Source organism: Merops nubicus, unplaced genomic scaffold (assembly GCF_000691845.1).
Source record: "Merops nubicus isolate BGI_N331 unplaced genomic scaffold, ASM69184v1 scaffold2448, whole genome shotgun sequence".
NCBI lineage: Eukaryota > Metazoa > Chordata > Aves > Coraciiformes > Meropidae > Merops > Merops nubicus.
In genome coordinates, this window is record NW_008626127.1 from 24,078 (window position 1) to 39,590 (window position 15,513).

A 15,513-nucleotide genomic window follows, 5' to 3' on the forward strand; every position below is an offset into this window, starting at 1 on the left:
ATTTGAGCAGTGCAAGTGAATAGATCTCTTCCTATCTCAGATAGTTACGCTGCATCCTTACAGCTCCTTACACCCAAAAATGTAAAAAAAAAAAATTTGCATGCACTGTTTTGTTTTGGTTTTTGTTTTTTTTTATTTCCCCAGACCACTGCATGGATTAGGTTATTCATTCTTTTCTTTTTAACAAGGGAGAAAATGGGACATACATAGAAATGAGTGACAGGGAAGAAGTACATCCCCCCATGCTTTATTTGCACCAGTGTCACTGGGCAAGTCACTCACACAGTTTAAAGCAGCCTCAAGCCTTCTGCATGGAACAGAACTGATCTGCAGATTGTTGCCATTCCTACAGGAGTTAAGAGTGGGAAGATAAATCTTCTGTCCTACTGAAATGCTGTGGTCTGAACCCTGAGCCCCGAATTAAGGTTGCCATATGGGTGATTCCCACAGCCCTTCATACAGAGGGGGTGAGTTTGCCTTATAGCTTCCCCCCAGGGTGCGGCCGGCCCTGCAGGGAGAGCCAGAAGGGAAATGAGCCCCAGGGGTCCCGCAGTGAGTTGACAAAGGTCAGGGGTCTGCTTGGGGATAAAAGCTGGGACCACTGGCAGGGAGTCAGGAGTGTCTGTCTGTGGAGTGCACTCCACAGAGCTTCCTGGTTCAGGGCAGACCTCCTGACTCTCCCTGGAGCTGGGCCCCAGTCTGTTTAGACCTTTGCAAATGCAGGCCGATGGGGTGAGAGTCACTTTGTGTGCACCTTTCTCTTATGTGCTCAGCTTGCTGGTCTGGCTGTTTCCCATGCCAACTGTGGGCAACCTCGGGTCTCTGTTTGTACCACCTGTTGTGGGCCGAGTCGTGTCCTTTGTGGGATCGTTGGGGGTGGTGTCAATCATGTCTGAGCTGGTTGATCTGTTTGTACCCCAGGCAGTCATTCATATAGTAACATTTTTGTCTACAATACAGTCTGTGTATTGGTTCATCTCCCTGCTGGTGCTATCATTTTTGTTGGGCCTGGTCATTGGCAAAACACCTACATTATGGAAAAGCCTTCCCCTCCACCCAAAGGCCCTGAAACCGAATATCCAATGTGGCTATCCAGTTTCCTTAAGAATCAAAAGTGCAAAAGAGACAGACTGAGGTGCAGGAGCTGGGTCACTAGGTGACATCCAGTATCACAGGTTCTTCATTGCTTTGGATCACACTCGGGATAACACAATCAGCAGATACAGAACAGCTTTGGAAAGTTTTCACCTGTTTTAGCTCCCAGCTACAGGTAATACCTCCACATTCTGAAATCAATCTTATTCATGGAAATCATAGAACACTGTTTTGTAATGGAGGGGGCAGAAATACACACCTTTCTGTGCCCCTCCTCCAAAGTACTAACAACAGAAAAACTGTGAGAATAGTCCTGCCTGTTAACTGGCTACTTAACAGAAGTGAAACCCATCTATGTACATTTAATACAAAGCCAAGTATTCCTGTAATCCTGTGCCTTCTAATTACCCTTTATATCCATCCCCCAATGGGAAACTGAAATATGATGTGACCCTTTTTATCATTAAAAGTCAGTCAGAAAACACTGATCAAATCAGAATCTAATGGGTAATCTTGATGAAACCATTTACCCAGTAGTTTCCTTCTGTTTACTCTGTTGAAAGCAGAAAGGGGACCACAAGTTTCAGTATCATCTTTATACACTGATTATCACAGATCCAGTCCTGCACCACTAGTGTAAAGATTTTTTACATGATTCTATTTTATGTATATAGAGTCTAACGTTCTTCAAATAAAGTTCAAGAAGTACTGTGAAGGCAGTGTGTCCATCCCTCAGAGTGAATTACAGTGCTGCATGATCAAACTGTAAGAGAGTCTGTTGTTTCATACAAAGTTTGCTCTGTTCTCAAACAGCATTCATCTGGTAGTGTTTCATCAGTTAGAAGGTACCTACCTTGGTAGGTTTCACTTACCTTTGCCATAGCTAAATTACCAGTGGGAAAGGCCTTGAGAAAGTTTTCAACTACATCCCTTGCAAAGCAGGTCTGTTTACACACCGGGCAGCAAAGGATACCTGAGTTTTTAAAAACAAACAAAAAACACAAATAAAACAATGCATACCAGCCATGTGAACCAGGAAATCACAAAAACCACACTTCAATACTGCTGTCTTTTTGACATCACACAGACATACTTAGTTCCAGGAATGTAACGCATCCTTCAAGTCATAAGTTACTTGTGGCTAGATGTATTTCAATACACAGGAAACAAAAACAAGGCAGCAAAATCTTTAGAAAGACACAAAAGTTCAGCTGACTCATTTCAGTATTTATCAATGATACCTGTGTGTCCAAATCCCCACGAACTCATTAGGGATTACAGGTTTGATAAAAACTGAGCTCACTTTAAACTGTTTTCCCTTGTTACATATCTACTTGTGCTTTCTGATACTAGTTACAGGTCGTCTAGACCAGCTTTATACTGCCAGAGGTATTTGAAAGCAGAGAACACACGTTGCCTAATACAAGTTCACATACAGTGCAGCATGCTACCCAAGTGAACCAAAAGAGGAGTAACATGCTGCTAGCAGAAGCAACCAGTCAGAATAAAGGTGAAGGATAAAGAAGCTTTAAATTGCAAACCATCTATAACAATCTACAGGTGGCAAAACATGATCATCCCTAAAGCAAAGCAAGCAGCATGAGCAGCAAAACCTGGCCCCACCTTCACGAGGTACCGAGTGTAGCTGGGATGAATCTCAGTGTTTGACAGCTCAGGAAGGTGTCCATAACTGCACACCAGTTCAGAGGGGTGCACACGTTTCTGAACACATTTCTGTAAGCTACAGTAGATGCAAACCCAATACTTTACTTATGAAGTATCATTTTTAATCTAAATTTTTCCATTGTGTTGAGGACAGAATTCCAGTGCTGCACTCACCTTGCCAAGTGATCTGTCTATGGCAACCAAAAGCAGTATTTTCCACAACTACATGATGCAAACTCATTTAAAGCAAGATTTTTAAAATGAGATAATTGACAACTTTCTACTGGACTGACAATGTTTGATGTGTTCTTTCCTTTAACTAAAATTATTTTTTAATAAAGAGAGGGGCCTGTAGATTAATTTAATCTTAAAATATCTATTACTTTTCGCACCAGACAGTTGTCAGGGACTCTCATGTTCTCCAGGTGCTCAGTATTAACTGCCCTCAGGACATGGCCCCTCTAACCCTGAGCCCTCCCATTTTCAGAACTGCACTGTTATTTTAACAGCAGCATTTTACGTTGACAAAGGCACACAAAGCCCAAACTCCTCCTATATTACCACTTCTGACAAAAGCATTATATGCAGTTAGATGCTGGAATACATTCACTTTCATTCACACATATTTTGAAGAAACTTTCAGTACTGTTACATCTCCTTTGACGAGGACATCCTACTAAGAACTGCTTCCATGAGGTTTAGATATTTTTTAGCTCAAATCTCGTTATAAAAACACAAGTATATTGTTTACTATATTCTGAGGCTGCATTTACAACAGATCTGGGGGCCCAAGTGGCAGATTATGTTCTACCTCACACTTGTTTAACTGCATTTCACAGAGCAGTGTGTTCATAGGGATGTGAGGTGGAACAGGCGGTGTCCACAGGCACCGGTGCTCCTCAGCCACAGCTCACCCCAGAGGAAAGGGCAACACAAGCAATTGCCAGTGCTTTGCTTACCTGGGCATGTAACAAGAGTCTTGTTTAAGTGTTTTCTGGTGACAGGAGTTACAAAGAGGCTGAAAATTCATTTGATAAAGATGCCACGATGCCAGAAAGCTATAGAAGTTTCTTAGACTCTTCCTTTACTTTGCATCCTTAAGATAAGAGTGCAGTTGAAAAGCTATCGTATTTACCTACAATATTTGTAGCTAATGACCTTCATATGTTACACTCCAGGACAACAGAATGCTTTTATAGTAGTCACACTGAACATGCTTTCCCAAATTGCAGTGTGTGTGTGTCTTTTAGCTATCCATTAACAGTTTGGTTCTCCAGAGAAATCTAAAAGCAGCAGGAGCGCTGCAGCAGCTAAGAGAAGATGTGCTATACAGGCAGTGCCTTCCTGCTCCTTCCAAACAGTGCAAGCACCAGTGAACTGCAGTGCTCATTCCTGGGAGGTGAAACGGTTTTCAAGTTTTCCTGTGAGCACCTTACAAAGTGACCCGGCTATAACAGCAGCAGAAATAAAGAGAGACACATTTGGATTGATAAGCTGGGAAGCAAAGTACCTACTTTGCGAGCAGCTTCTCAATTAAGTCTCATGGGACATGCTCTAATTCTTGGTGTAGTCAATAGGAAACCATCTACTGACTCCACAGGGAACAGCCTCCAGCCCTGTGAGACTTTGAATCAGTTTCTTAGTCCTGTAACAGCATTGCCCAAGCAGTGCCAGCTCTTGATCTGGCTAATACAGAGAGAAAACCTCCGTACTGAGACTACCTGACACGCTGCAAATTGACCAGAGGGGAAACTGTCAGCAGGTTACTTTCTGAGATGGGAAATGCACAACTCTCAGTTATTCCTTCATCTATACGCCGGGTGGGTGAAGACTCAGCCTTGCACAAAGCATTGCTGTGAACAGCTGTTTATTGGCAAACAAGAGCAGTGCTCAGGGCTTTGCCATAGAAAGGACAACTTCTGTCTACACATGACATAAGGTAAATAAAAGTTAATATTGAAGTTACTGTTTTATTATATTCCAACACTATTCAGACAGTGCAGAATGTTAAAATTAAATTATACCAATTGAATGACATTTAATGGAATGCTCATGGCCTCAGGCATGTTCATGTGAACTTAAAATTCTGCTAATTCATTACAAACCAATGATGTATAAAATACATTGTATAAAGAGTGCATTAAGATGACAGTGGGCAAGACTTATCTTTTTGATGTTTTAAACTGTATTTAAAGCAAGCACCACCCTAAATTTGCACCCTAAGAAAACATATATAATACATGGTTATCAATTCTGCATGAAATCCTCCATATATATATATATGTGTGTGTGTATATATATATATATGTATATGGAGAGAGAGGGAGAGAGAGAGGGAGAGAAATGCAGTGGTGTCCTGGTTTGGCTAGGATAAGGTACACAAGGTACCAACCCTACCCTAGCCAAACCAGGACAAGTGGCATTAATAAATAGGACATGGTCTTGATTATCAAGGTAGATGACATTACTAGTAATTAATATAAGAAGATATGTAAAAGTGATGCCCTGGATGCCACGGGACAATTTTGTTTCCAGGTTTAGATCCAAGTTACACTACTGAAATCAGTGTTGTTCCAGAGATACACATGGTGCAAGTCACACACACAGGTCAAAACTTTGCACTAGACTTGCTACCACAGACCATCAAGTGCAGCTTTGATTGTGTAACGTCAAAGTGTGTCTTAAATATCCAAATATCCAATTATAATTATTTCAAATCTAACCCTCCCTTGAGACAGACATAAGACATATAGAGTTCTCAGCTTAATGAAAAAAAAATCAGAATGAAGAGCATAACACTGAACAGGAGAAATAACGGGGACACGAGGGCAATAGTGGAATTGGAAGTAGTCTCCCCCTGCAGAAGGGCTAATCAGTAAGCACCTCTCACCTGTCCTAACACTGAATTCTGTATTTAAGACTTCATTAAAAGCACAGGAGATGGATTTGCCTCTCACTAAAAGAGGGCTGCCCTGAATGTGGTAGCTGCAGAAATGATACTTGTTCAGCTCATGTGGCTTATTTGATTCTTATTCTATTTAATGAAAACCTATGCTCCCTGGAAACGCCCAACCTTTTTCAATATAAATTCCCAAAAGAAGCTAATGATAGTTTGGCATAATAAATACAGTACAGAACGGTTTGGGAAGCAATTACCCTGAAATTAAGCAAACCTTACATACACAGCTGCTGCTTGTGGCTATTTGCAAGTATTTCAACAGCTCGAAACAAGCGCCCTGTGCCGTGCTTGTGCTCAGAGTGCAAACCACCAGTAAAGCACAGCTTCCAGAAAGCCCTTCCCTGTCCTCTGGACAACCATGCAGAGAGCTGCCCACGAAGCCCCTGGAGCTGGGGAGCGGGTGGTTATGCAGCAGAACTGCACCCCAGTGCATTCCCCGGGATCAGGCTCTGCCGTACTGCAGACTGATGTTGCTACACCTCTCAGGGGCTGTCTGGGGCTGCTCCCCCTTCCTCATCATGAAATGCTGACAAACAGCAGGGGAGAGAGATGTACTGGGCCACTATGGACCCATATTTTTTTTCCTCTTGCTTTCTTTCTTGCCCTCGCCTCTCAGATTCATCCAGGCCTGTTAGCTTGCAATGATTGTATTTTTCCTGAAGTGGTGGAATAAAAATCCCACAGTGAGAATGAGCAGCAGTATCCTACTTGCCTTCTTGCCTGTGTCTCCTCTCAGTCCTCAGAATGACCTGGAGCAAGTGTGCAGAAGGGAAGAGAAGAGCTCTTCCAGATTCAGCTGGCAGCAGGTCTCACAAAGCCATTCGCTCCCACGGTGCGTTTCGCAGACCTAAACATTCTTCTTGCCTTCCTACCTTACTGCTGCCTCTAAACAACATTATTAATTTGGTTTAAGAACCCGTACTTTGCAGACAGCTCATTTAAATGTATCATTATTACAGCACAGCGTGTGAAGGCAAGAGTAGCCAGAAGCCCTAGAGACTCACTGTTTGTACGTATAAGAATGATGCAATTTCTGGAACTAAGTAGCAATTCAACACGGAATTACAGGAGTCAAACAACAGCTTACAAATTAAGAGATCAGGATCCAAATTCAGCTATGCTGCAATAGTGATGGCCAAATGAAGTCCATTATTGTTATCAAAATCTGTAGAAGTAGCAAAAAGCTAAGACAGCTGTTGACATGCTCTATTTTTGTATGGAAATTATATTGGTAGGAAGGAGTTAGAAACATTTGCATAAATTATTTTTTAGAACTTCATTACCTCCTGCTGTTTATCATTTGAAATCATTATTTATGACATGACATTTCACTGCTAAAGAGATGACTGTGAATTTAGAAAGGCTAGCAAGGGTCCCAGTGTTGATTTAAGCCCCATTTCATCATGGTATGCAGAATAAAACCCTATTTCAGAATTACATGCATGGTAAACCACATACAAGCTATTCTCAGTCTGTTTGAGATATGAGCTAGAACTGAACAATCCCTGAAGACCACATTGTATTGAACAGACTCTCATGAAGTTTCATCATGTGAGGGATGTGGAGGAACAGTCCTATACCTACATCCTTCCAGGGCTCCACCACTCCTTTAACTACCATCCATAGTAGGCTAAAGTACCTGAACACCACCACAAAAGCTACCAGTGCTAGAAAACAACATGCATACAGACATACCTGTGTGTTTGGGTGCTGTTTAAATGCACACATCTACGAGCCCTGTAAAGCTTCAGCAGCAGTTGTTTACTTGGCTGAATTGGTTTGCAGCCCTTTTTCATAAGTTTATTTCCACTGTCAAGTTCCCATTGGGAACAGTAACTAGATTGTCGAGGAAAATGGAAATTCAAAGCCAGTGGACCCAGCAGTCAGACAGATACCCAGTCTGGACTCTCCAGCTCCACAGCTGGGATATCCAAAATCAGCTTTCAGGAAAACAACAAGGTTCTGCCATACGCTGTTCAAGCCCTAGCTCACCACAGGTCAGATCTCTCACATCCCATATCACCATAGGTTCTATTAATGAAAGTTGCCACCCTGTATCAGACCCCAGGAATAGTACAGCAGACAACAGGATTGTGACCCTCATACAGAGTGTTTCTTTGTAGAATCACAAATAAAGAAAGATCCAAAATTTCTGAGTGCTCTCCAGCTTATACTCCATCGATGCTGTAGCACTCCAACTTGCCAGTGACAGAGCTGTGGATAATTTGCAGCAATCACCTCTGAAAGTGCAAACCATAACCTCTCCACCACGTATGGAAATTGAGTACAGAGACCTCCTGAACATCAAAAGCTGCAGCTCACAGCTTTGTTTCAAGGTCTTCCAGTCTGGTCAGGCTTAAATAGAAAGAACCCTCAAGCTGATTGTCTCAGAAATAAATCAATGCAGATAATTAACCTGTTATTATCACAGGAATTGATTAGCATAAAGACACAAACAGTGGAGCTATCATACCCACCACATTTATACTTGTCTACATGTTGCACCTATTCCTCCACTTTTTCCTCCAACAACCATCAGAATAATTATTCTCAGAGAGCATTAGCTACAGCATAAGCTGCAGGCATAATTTACACCTCCTTGGAGACCCAATTATAGGTTATAGGAAGCAGTTCTGAAGACAACCTCCCACTCTACAGCTTCCTATTCACGTAACTAAACCCCCCATTGTTTCACTCACCTTTTGGATCTGGCAGCTGAACAACAGAGTAAGAAAGGTTGACCAACTTTAAATCTATTTTTAAATTACTAAATATATACATTATGAACAGTTTCCTTCTCTACAGTTACCTTTCTACTTCCATTTTTAGAAATAAAACATGTATTTGTTGTTAAGTGGCTATAATTAAAGAAAATGGGTATTCTCCATCAGAATCAATAAATGTAATGCATTGCATCACTTGCCTTATATGATTGCAAGTTTTTTTGGGGTCTGGAGATATAACAGCTGTAGCACAAAGCCAAACTGTACTCCACTGTAAGTATAAACTTTTTTTTTCTTACATATAAACTCAGTACAAGATAAGGCAACATGCATTTACACCTGGAGTCTCCTGTCTCCTTATGCCAGCAGGCCATACTGCCTATGCTAAAACATCATACTGAAAAAGAGCCTAGAGCCAAAGGACTCCTAGAGCTCAGTCTTTTTCTCGAAATAAAAGCCCTTGAAAATCTCTCTGAACACTTTAAATGCAAGAGTGACCAGTGCTTGGCTGAGTTTTCCTGCCTTGCTAACAAGCACTCACAATTAGGGATCTATGGTTATATATAGCACTTACCTTGCAAGCTAAAGAAAATTATATTTTCAGCTGGAAATAATAAAATGCAGCAAGCAGACATCTGTCAACAGTTCAGCTGAAGCCACATTCATTCCCTTTAGCAATCTGTTTTCTCTCAGCTTTATCCAACCTGTTTCCATAACCCTGTTACATTTCTTGGTGTTTCAGTGGGGCTCTTGGACCCTCCCTTGCATGTGGGAGGCTAACAGAACACAAGGGTGGGCAGTTTTTGACTTATGCACAGAATGCAGGTAGAGTTTATGCAGTCATTTTCCATTATTTTTGTTATCCAACCTAGAAAAGCATAAGAGGCCAAAGCAGATTTTTAAAATAGAATTTCAGAGAAAATAGCTCAACACACAAGGTCAATACAGAAACATGATACAATTAAATCTACCACTTCTCAAAGCAATTTACAAAGCTGAGCAACAACTAATCACATTTTACAAATTTAAAGTGTAACTTAAGGTTAGACAAATTACCCAATTCAGTCACAAAATATAAATAATACCAGAGCTTGGTATCAGTGAGCAGAAATCTGCAAGGTGTTGCAGTACATCTTTCCTGATCTGCCTTGTTCTCAGGGGTGCAAACTGTGATTGAGCAGTGATTACCTGGGATTGGTTTCTTTGGGAACAAAAACTACCCAACCCTCGAGCTGAGACAGTCTTGCAAACACACAAACTCCCTATAACGATGCACCTCCACTGGCCCTCATTTAGCTACTTTTGAAATTAATATCTTGGTGGCATTTAAAGCACCAAAACATTTTAAATCGTTCAATTAATTCAATCATTTAAACCATCCAATCAACAATTTAAATCAGTGAACATCTTAGAAACATAGAATCCTTTAGGTTGGAAGGGACCTCCAAGATCATCAAGTCCAACCATTGAGCCATTAGGGCTCTCAAGTCCTCTGCTAAAACAGATCAGAATCTGTCAGGGTTGGAAGGGACCACAAGGATCACCCAGTTCCAACCCCTCTGCCAGGAGCAGGGACACCTCCCACTAGATCAGGCTGCCCAGAGCCTCCTCCAGCCTGGCCTTAAAGACCCCCAGGGATGGCGCCTCAACCACCTCCCTGGGCAACCCATTCCAGGGTCTCACCACTCTCATGGGGAAGAACTTCTTCCTCACATCCAGCCTGAATCTGCCCACTTCCAGCTTTGCCCCATTCCCCCTAGTCCTGTCGTTACTCGATATCCTAAAAAGTCCCTCCCCAGCTTTCTTGTATCTTATGGAGAAGAAGATTTGCAGATAAAGGGTAATTTATTTTGGCACCCACCTCCAATTCAGAAAGGAGGCACAAGCACAGGAACCTGGATGAATCTGTTTTTGAGTGTGTTCAGGACTCAGTGAGAAAGAGCTAGACCCAGGAAGCCAAGGCAGCAAGCAAGAGCCCATGCTGTGTGTTTTCACACTGCACTGTGAGTGGCAATTCACACAGGTAGGAGCCTGAGAAAGTCCTTATCTGAGACATTTCCTTCTCAGGAGATGAGGGAATTTTCTCTTCCTTTTTCTCACCCAATCCCTCTCTTTAAAATTATTCCTTCCCATGCACTAGACAGACTGGAAGCACACAACATGCAGATCTACAGAGAAGAATGGGGGTTCTCTGTTGCATGAATAAAAAAAGGAAAGTGACACTGGCCTGCAGAAAAAGAGAAGAAAGATTAAAAATCTTAAAGTCTCCTTCATATAAGAAGCATAAGTAGGAGCCAAACTTGAAAAGATAATGATCTTCTTCCACTCAGATTACTCCCAGACTTTCAGTTTTCAAAGCTTTGAATAAATTCTGACATGTATACAGCTTTTCCATAAAATCTCTATCTCGGGGCTTTTACTCATCTTAAACATATACAGGTAAAAAAGTAAGTTTCCACCATCAACCCCCATCAAATATCAGGACCACTTACCTCCATCTTCTCTGAAATCCTCATACAACAACAATAAACTAGAAAAGAGCTTTAAGTTAGCATAGTACTATTTATAGTACTACAAGCCAACCTCAAATTCAAGTAAGCTTCTGTAGCAAATGCCAGATTGACTTCATTTGGAAATATATTCACTTTTCTCCTTCTTATATTTTACTGTAAGAATTCATAGTAAGGAACACATGTTAATTAGAGGCAATATCTCATGTTTATTCAGCTAAGATGCAGCACTTGTACTTACAGTCCACCATGGGCAGTTACATATGGTCATAGCTAAAGATAACCCTAAAAACTGACTTGGTATTGTACTGCCCACAACTCAACAACCAGTGCAGGCAAGCACCGTTCAGCAACATACCACCAGATTTCACAGGTTTATCCTGGCTGACCTGTGATAGCTGCAGATTCAGCCACTGACTCAGACACAGGTGGTTTGGGTTTGCAGCTCTCCTTACTCATACATTAACTGAGTCTCTGCACCCGGTGTCTCATTTCATTTCCTGGGTCACCACCATTCATTATTTATTGTCTCTAAATTTGCTGCTTCTCAGAGAAGTTCCCTATCTACAAGAGAATGAAGAAGTAAACAAACAAACATCAAGAGTACAAAAGAAACTAGTGCTTGTTCAGATTCCCTACAGACAAATAATTCCTGATCCACCCAGAAGCCTGAAGAAATATATCCAATATTTTAAGAACTCATGAGAACCTCTAGCTGCACTTCACCCAAGATCCCCAGGAGGTGTAAATTCACTTTTCCACTTGGCGAACAGAAACAAGGAGGAAACAGGACTGGCTTAGATGTCAAATGAGGGTACATAAAAAGTAACAGAGTGGTTGTTTTCAAGAGCAGTTTATTATAAAATAGGTCCCTCAGACTTTAAGGCCACTATGACTAGGTATTAACAACTTTCAGGTGACACTTACTTGAAATGACTGCTTTACTGTGATTTCTCCTACCTTTAGATTTTTTTCTGTCTGTATTCATGAACAACCTTTATTAACTTTGCAATTAAGTGATTCCCTTTTCCTTTATATTTTTTCTTCTGGTAGACTTTTGACAGTGATCTCCTAACACTGTTTCCATTTGTTCTCAGACCTGCACTTATCTGGTTTATGTTATTTTACCAACTCAGATTACCATCACCTCACAGAAGGTATCCTCTTGTCCTACATGTTTCTATCACCTGCTATGGAAGATAATAAATGGTGCCTCATTCATCTGAAGTTCAAAGCCTGTGAAAATACAAGTAATCTACGTGACTTGGTTTTTCTTATTAATTAGTAAAGAGTCTGGAAGTTTCCCTATGGCAGTTGAGACTCATTCAGTTAAAATGACTGTATTTTGTGATCCAAGTCCTGTCTAACTCCAAAAAAGTTTTAAATTTTCTATTAACACCACTACCAAAAAGTGTACAAATAACTTCAGAATTTCAAAAGACAGTCACAAAATGCTTCTTGTCCTCACCTGTTCACTCAGCTCGTTCGGGCAAGTGACAGTACCAGCTACAGTCACAGGGGTTCAGACAGAGGGAAGCAGCATTTACAGTTGGATAAAATCTTCAGTGCACAATACACTTGTTCTAATAACAATTATAATGACCTCTGTTAGGAACAAAGAGCAGGAAGTTTCTGTGTTTGTGCTGAGAGGGTGCACACAAAGAGGAAGAGAAGGAGGAATAAAACTATCACCACAACTAGTGTCATAGAAAGGTCTCGTATATCTAAAAGATTGATGATATAGCCTAGAAATGACCTTATGGCATCTCTTCATTTATTAATCTAAGCAAATCAAATAATTATAATGTCACACTTGGTAACTGAAACTTAGCCCCTTCTAGAAAATGTTACACAGTGCCTGTTGTGTCATTTTTCTTCAAAACACTGCTGTTGGATGAAAACCATCATGAAGGAGGCGTGTTCCCAATCCGCCCTCTGCTCCTACAAATCTTGAGTCCCCTAGTGTATTCTTTTAAAGTAGTGCTGTAAAGGAATAGGCTACATAAAACCACTTCTCAACACATCTATTTTTATAATACTGTAATACAAAGAGCACAAGCCAAAGATCCTTAAATATTACCTTCATACAGAACTTCACACCCAGTGGGAATACAGCTATAGCCTTGAATCAGATCCGGAAGACAGTCCTTACAGAAGGAATGAAGGCAAGGCAGCATCCTGGGCTCTCTCCTCTGCAGGTCCCATTTGCACACCAAACAATTCCTCAGCAGATCCAGGGTCTCCATTTCTGTTGGCTGAAGATTGACATCAAAAAGACAGAGTCACAACATTGCTCATGATGATCATGATGATCACTTAACAAAACCCTTGACCACTCAAGCGCAAACTAGAAGGTGGCAGTGGGATGCACTGATTCAGAAACAATGTTTATTTAGTCCTTGTGAAGAAAGAGGAAGTTCCTTGCACCTGAAAATCACATACCTGCTTTATAAAAGAGGATATCTTTGCAGGTTGTTGTGCAGGAGTGTGGTTTAAGGTTTACAAACTCTCCCCTCAGCCTTCACTGTCTCTCTATAGTACTTGCAACTTCTGTAAAAACTGAAGCTATCTGTTTTGTTGATCTACTTACAAAGCTGTTACCAGGCTGAATTGTCACATGCCGTACATTTCCTGCTAGAAGTGCTGAAACTATGCAATAAAATGATGATATTTCCTGACTGCTTTTACAATTTCACCTCGATATTTTATAGTTTTCAGGTAAAGTAAATAATACGCCTAACTGATCCTGTGTCCGTTTCAATGCTGTGTGTTAGAAAGCATCTTCTGCCAACCTTCTGTATAGAAACTTAATAAAATGCACTTTGCAATAAGTGAATTTCAGCTGTCAAGATGACCACAGAAAAATTATAGATCAAACCTGAGCTCCCACAAACTCAGTGTTCTTCCAGCCAACGCACACTCCCCGAGGTAAAAAAGTTCACAGTCCATATTCCATCCTTGATTCTGAGATTTTGAAAGATGTTGCTCAGATATAGCCTGCAGAGGCAAATTTTTGCAAGTCACATCAGAGGGGAAAAAGTAAATACAGTCTCATCTGCCCTGGCATCACCCTTCCAGCTGATCGAACCTCCTGTGCCCAGAGCTCCATGTAGGTGCCTGTTGCTTGGCGTGGTGGCCTTGCCACCAGCAGTACACAGCTGGCAGCTGTGATCTTCAGATTGCCCCAGCACAGAAGAGCAGCAGCTCTAATCTTAGGGCCATGTATTCCCTTGAGGATTCTGTCTTGGGGCAAATTTCAGTGGAAAAGTTTAGTAAGTGGGTCTTTTTTTTTTTCTCTCTCTACAATGCAAAATATTATTAATGTCTCCAAAATTCACAACCAGGAATTTTTAAAGTGTTACATCCTGAAGTCATTGTGATTCAAAATATGTTAGAAAAAATGGACCATACATTACAGTCTGCATCATATTCCATATCCACGACCCATTCTAGGAACGAATGAAAATGGGCAGATATCCACCAACATTACTGAATTCACCTAGACAAATTCAAACATACCACTAAAACTTACAATTGTAATTTCAAAGCTAGAGGTCCCTTAAGATATGAGCTGAGGTACTTGCACCTGTGGTTTAACTAATAAACATTCTATCAGTGCTTATTATATCAGCTCACTTTTCACAGTGCTGCTTCATCAGCCATCTTTCAGAGGCCAACGTCATTAGAGCAGCATTTTCTTAGAGCACTCCATCTCTTTTGTGTCATGTAACTACTGTTGCTAAGAAGACAAACCAGCAGCTACAAAAACATCTAATTTCTGCAGTAGGAAGTTGAGGTCTTAGGCTACCACATTGCTTAGACAGAGAAACCACAGCCCGGAGGCCGGAGCATCCATGCTCAGACAATCAGTGCAAAGGAATCCTGGCTCTGGGAAATGCTCTATCCCCACAGAGGCCAAACCCTCAGCTGAAAGAGCAGAGGCCGACTACCACACACTGTAATTTGTGCCTTTTGTGTAACATACAAAACTACACACAAGCTTTTTGGCGGCAGGGGGAAGGATGGGGGGGTGATAAAGAGTGTTTGAAGTACCTGTCTCAGCAGTCAGCCAGCCACACGAGCAGTGACTCGTCTGCGCTGATGGGAAACGCCCGCAGCACTGATTACAACGAACATAATCTTAATTGTATTTGGAGATAGGTGGTGAAGGCAATGAGGCAGGACTGAAACAGATGAGATGGGAGAGCTGGGGAGGCAGCTGGCAGGCTAAGCCACACCTGGCACAGGAAGAAAAGTGCTGGGTTTTGGTGTGTCAGGCCAGAGGTGGCCAGGACAGGCACTGCGCTGGGGCTGCCTCAGGACCAAGGGACCAGTCCTGGCCCCAGCGGCCACTCCAGCACAAAGCCAAGAGCAGCATCCAGACACCACAGGACTGGCACCCACTAAAGCACCAACACGGTTCATAGAAGAGAGGTTTGTAGTGATACACCTCTGCGTTTTAGGCATAAGCTTGCTCTACAAGTCCTTCAATTTCCTATGCTCCTTTTCCTCAGGTGATTTTTCATTTAATTTCACCAGATTTTTGAGGAGAGTAGAGGGG

At 41.6% G+C, this 15,513-nt stretch overlaps 1 protein-coding gene across 1 annotated transcript in view; it reads right to left on the reverse strand.

The window, feature by feature from the left end:
• Nucleotides 1-13,198, reverse strand: part of TRIM66 (tripartite motif containing 66) — a gene marked incomplete at its 3' end in the record, with an annotated part of 36,318 nt that extends 23,120 nt beyond the window's left edge. Inside the window, exons 1-2 of the mRNA XM_008945875.1 lie at nt 13,033-13,198; nt 1,968-2,068 (exon numbers count right to left, since the gene is read on the reverse strand). Coding sequence (XP_008944123.1) covers nt 1,968-2,068; nt 13,033-13,198 — 267 coding nt within the window. The remainder of the gene's footprint in view (nt 1-1,967; nt 2,069-13,032) is intronic.
• Between the last annotated feature and the right edge of the window lie 2,315 nt (nt 13,199-15,513).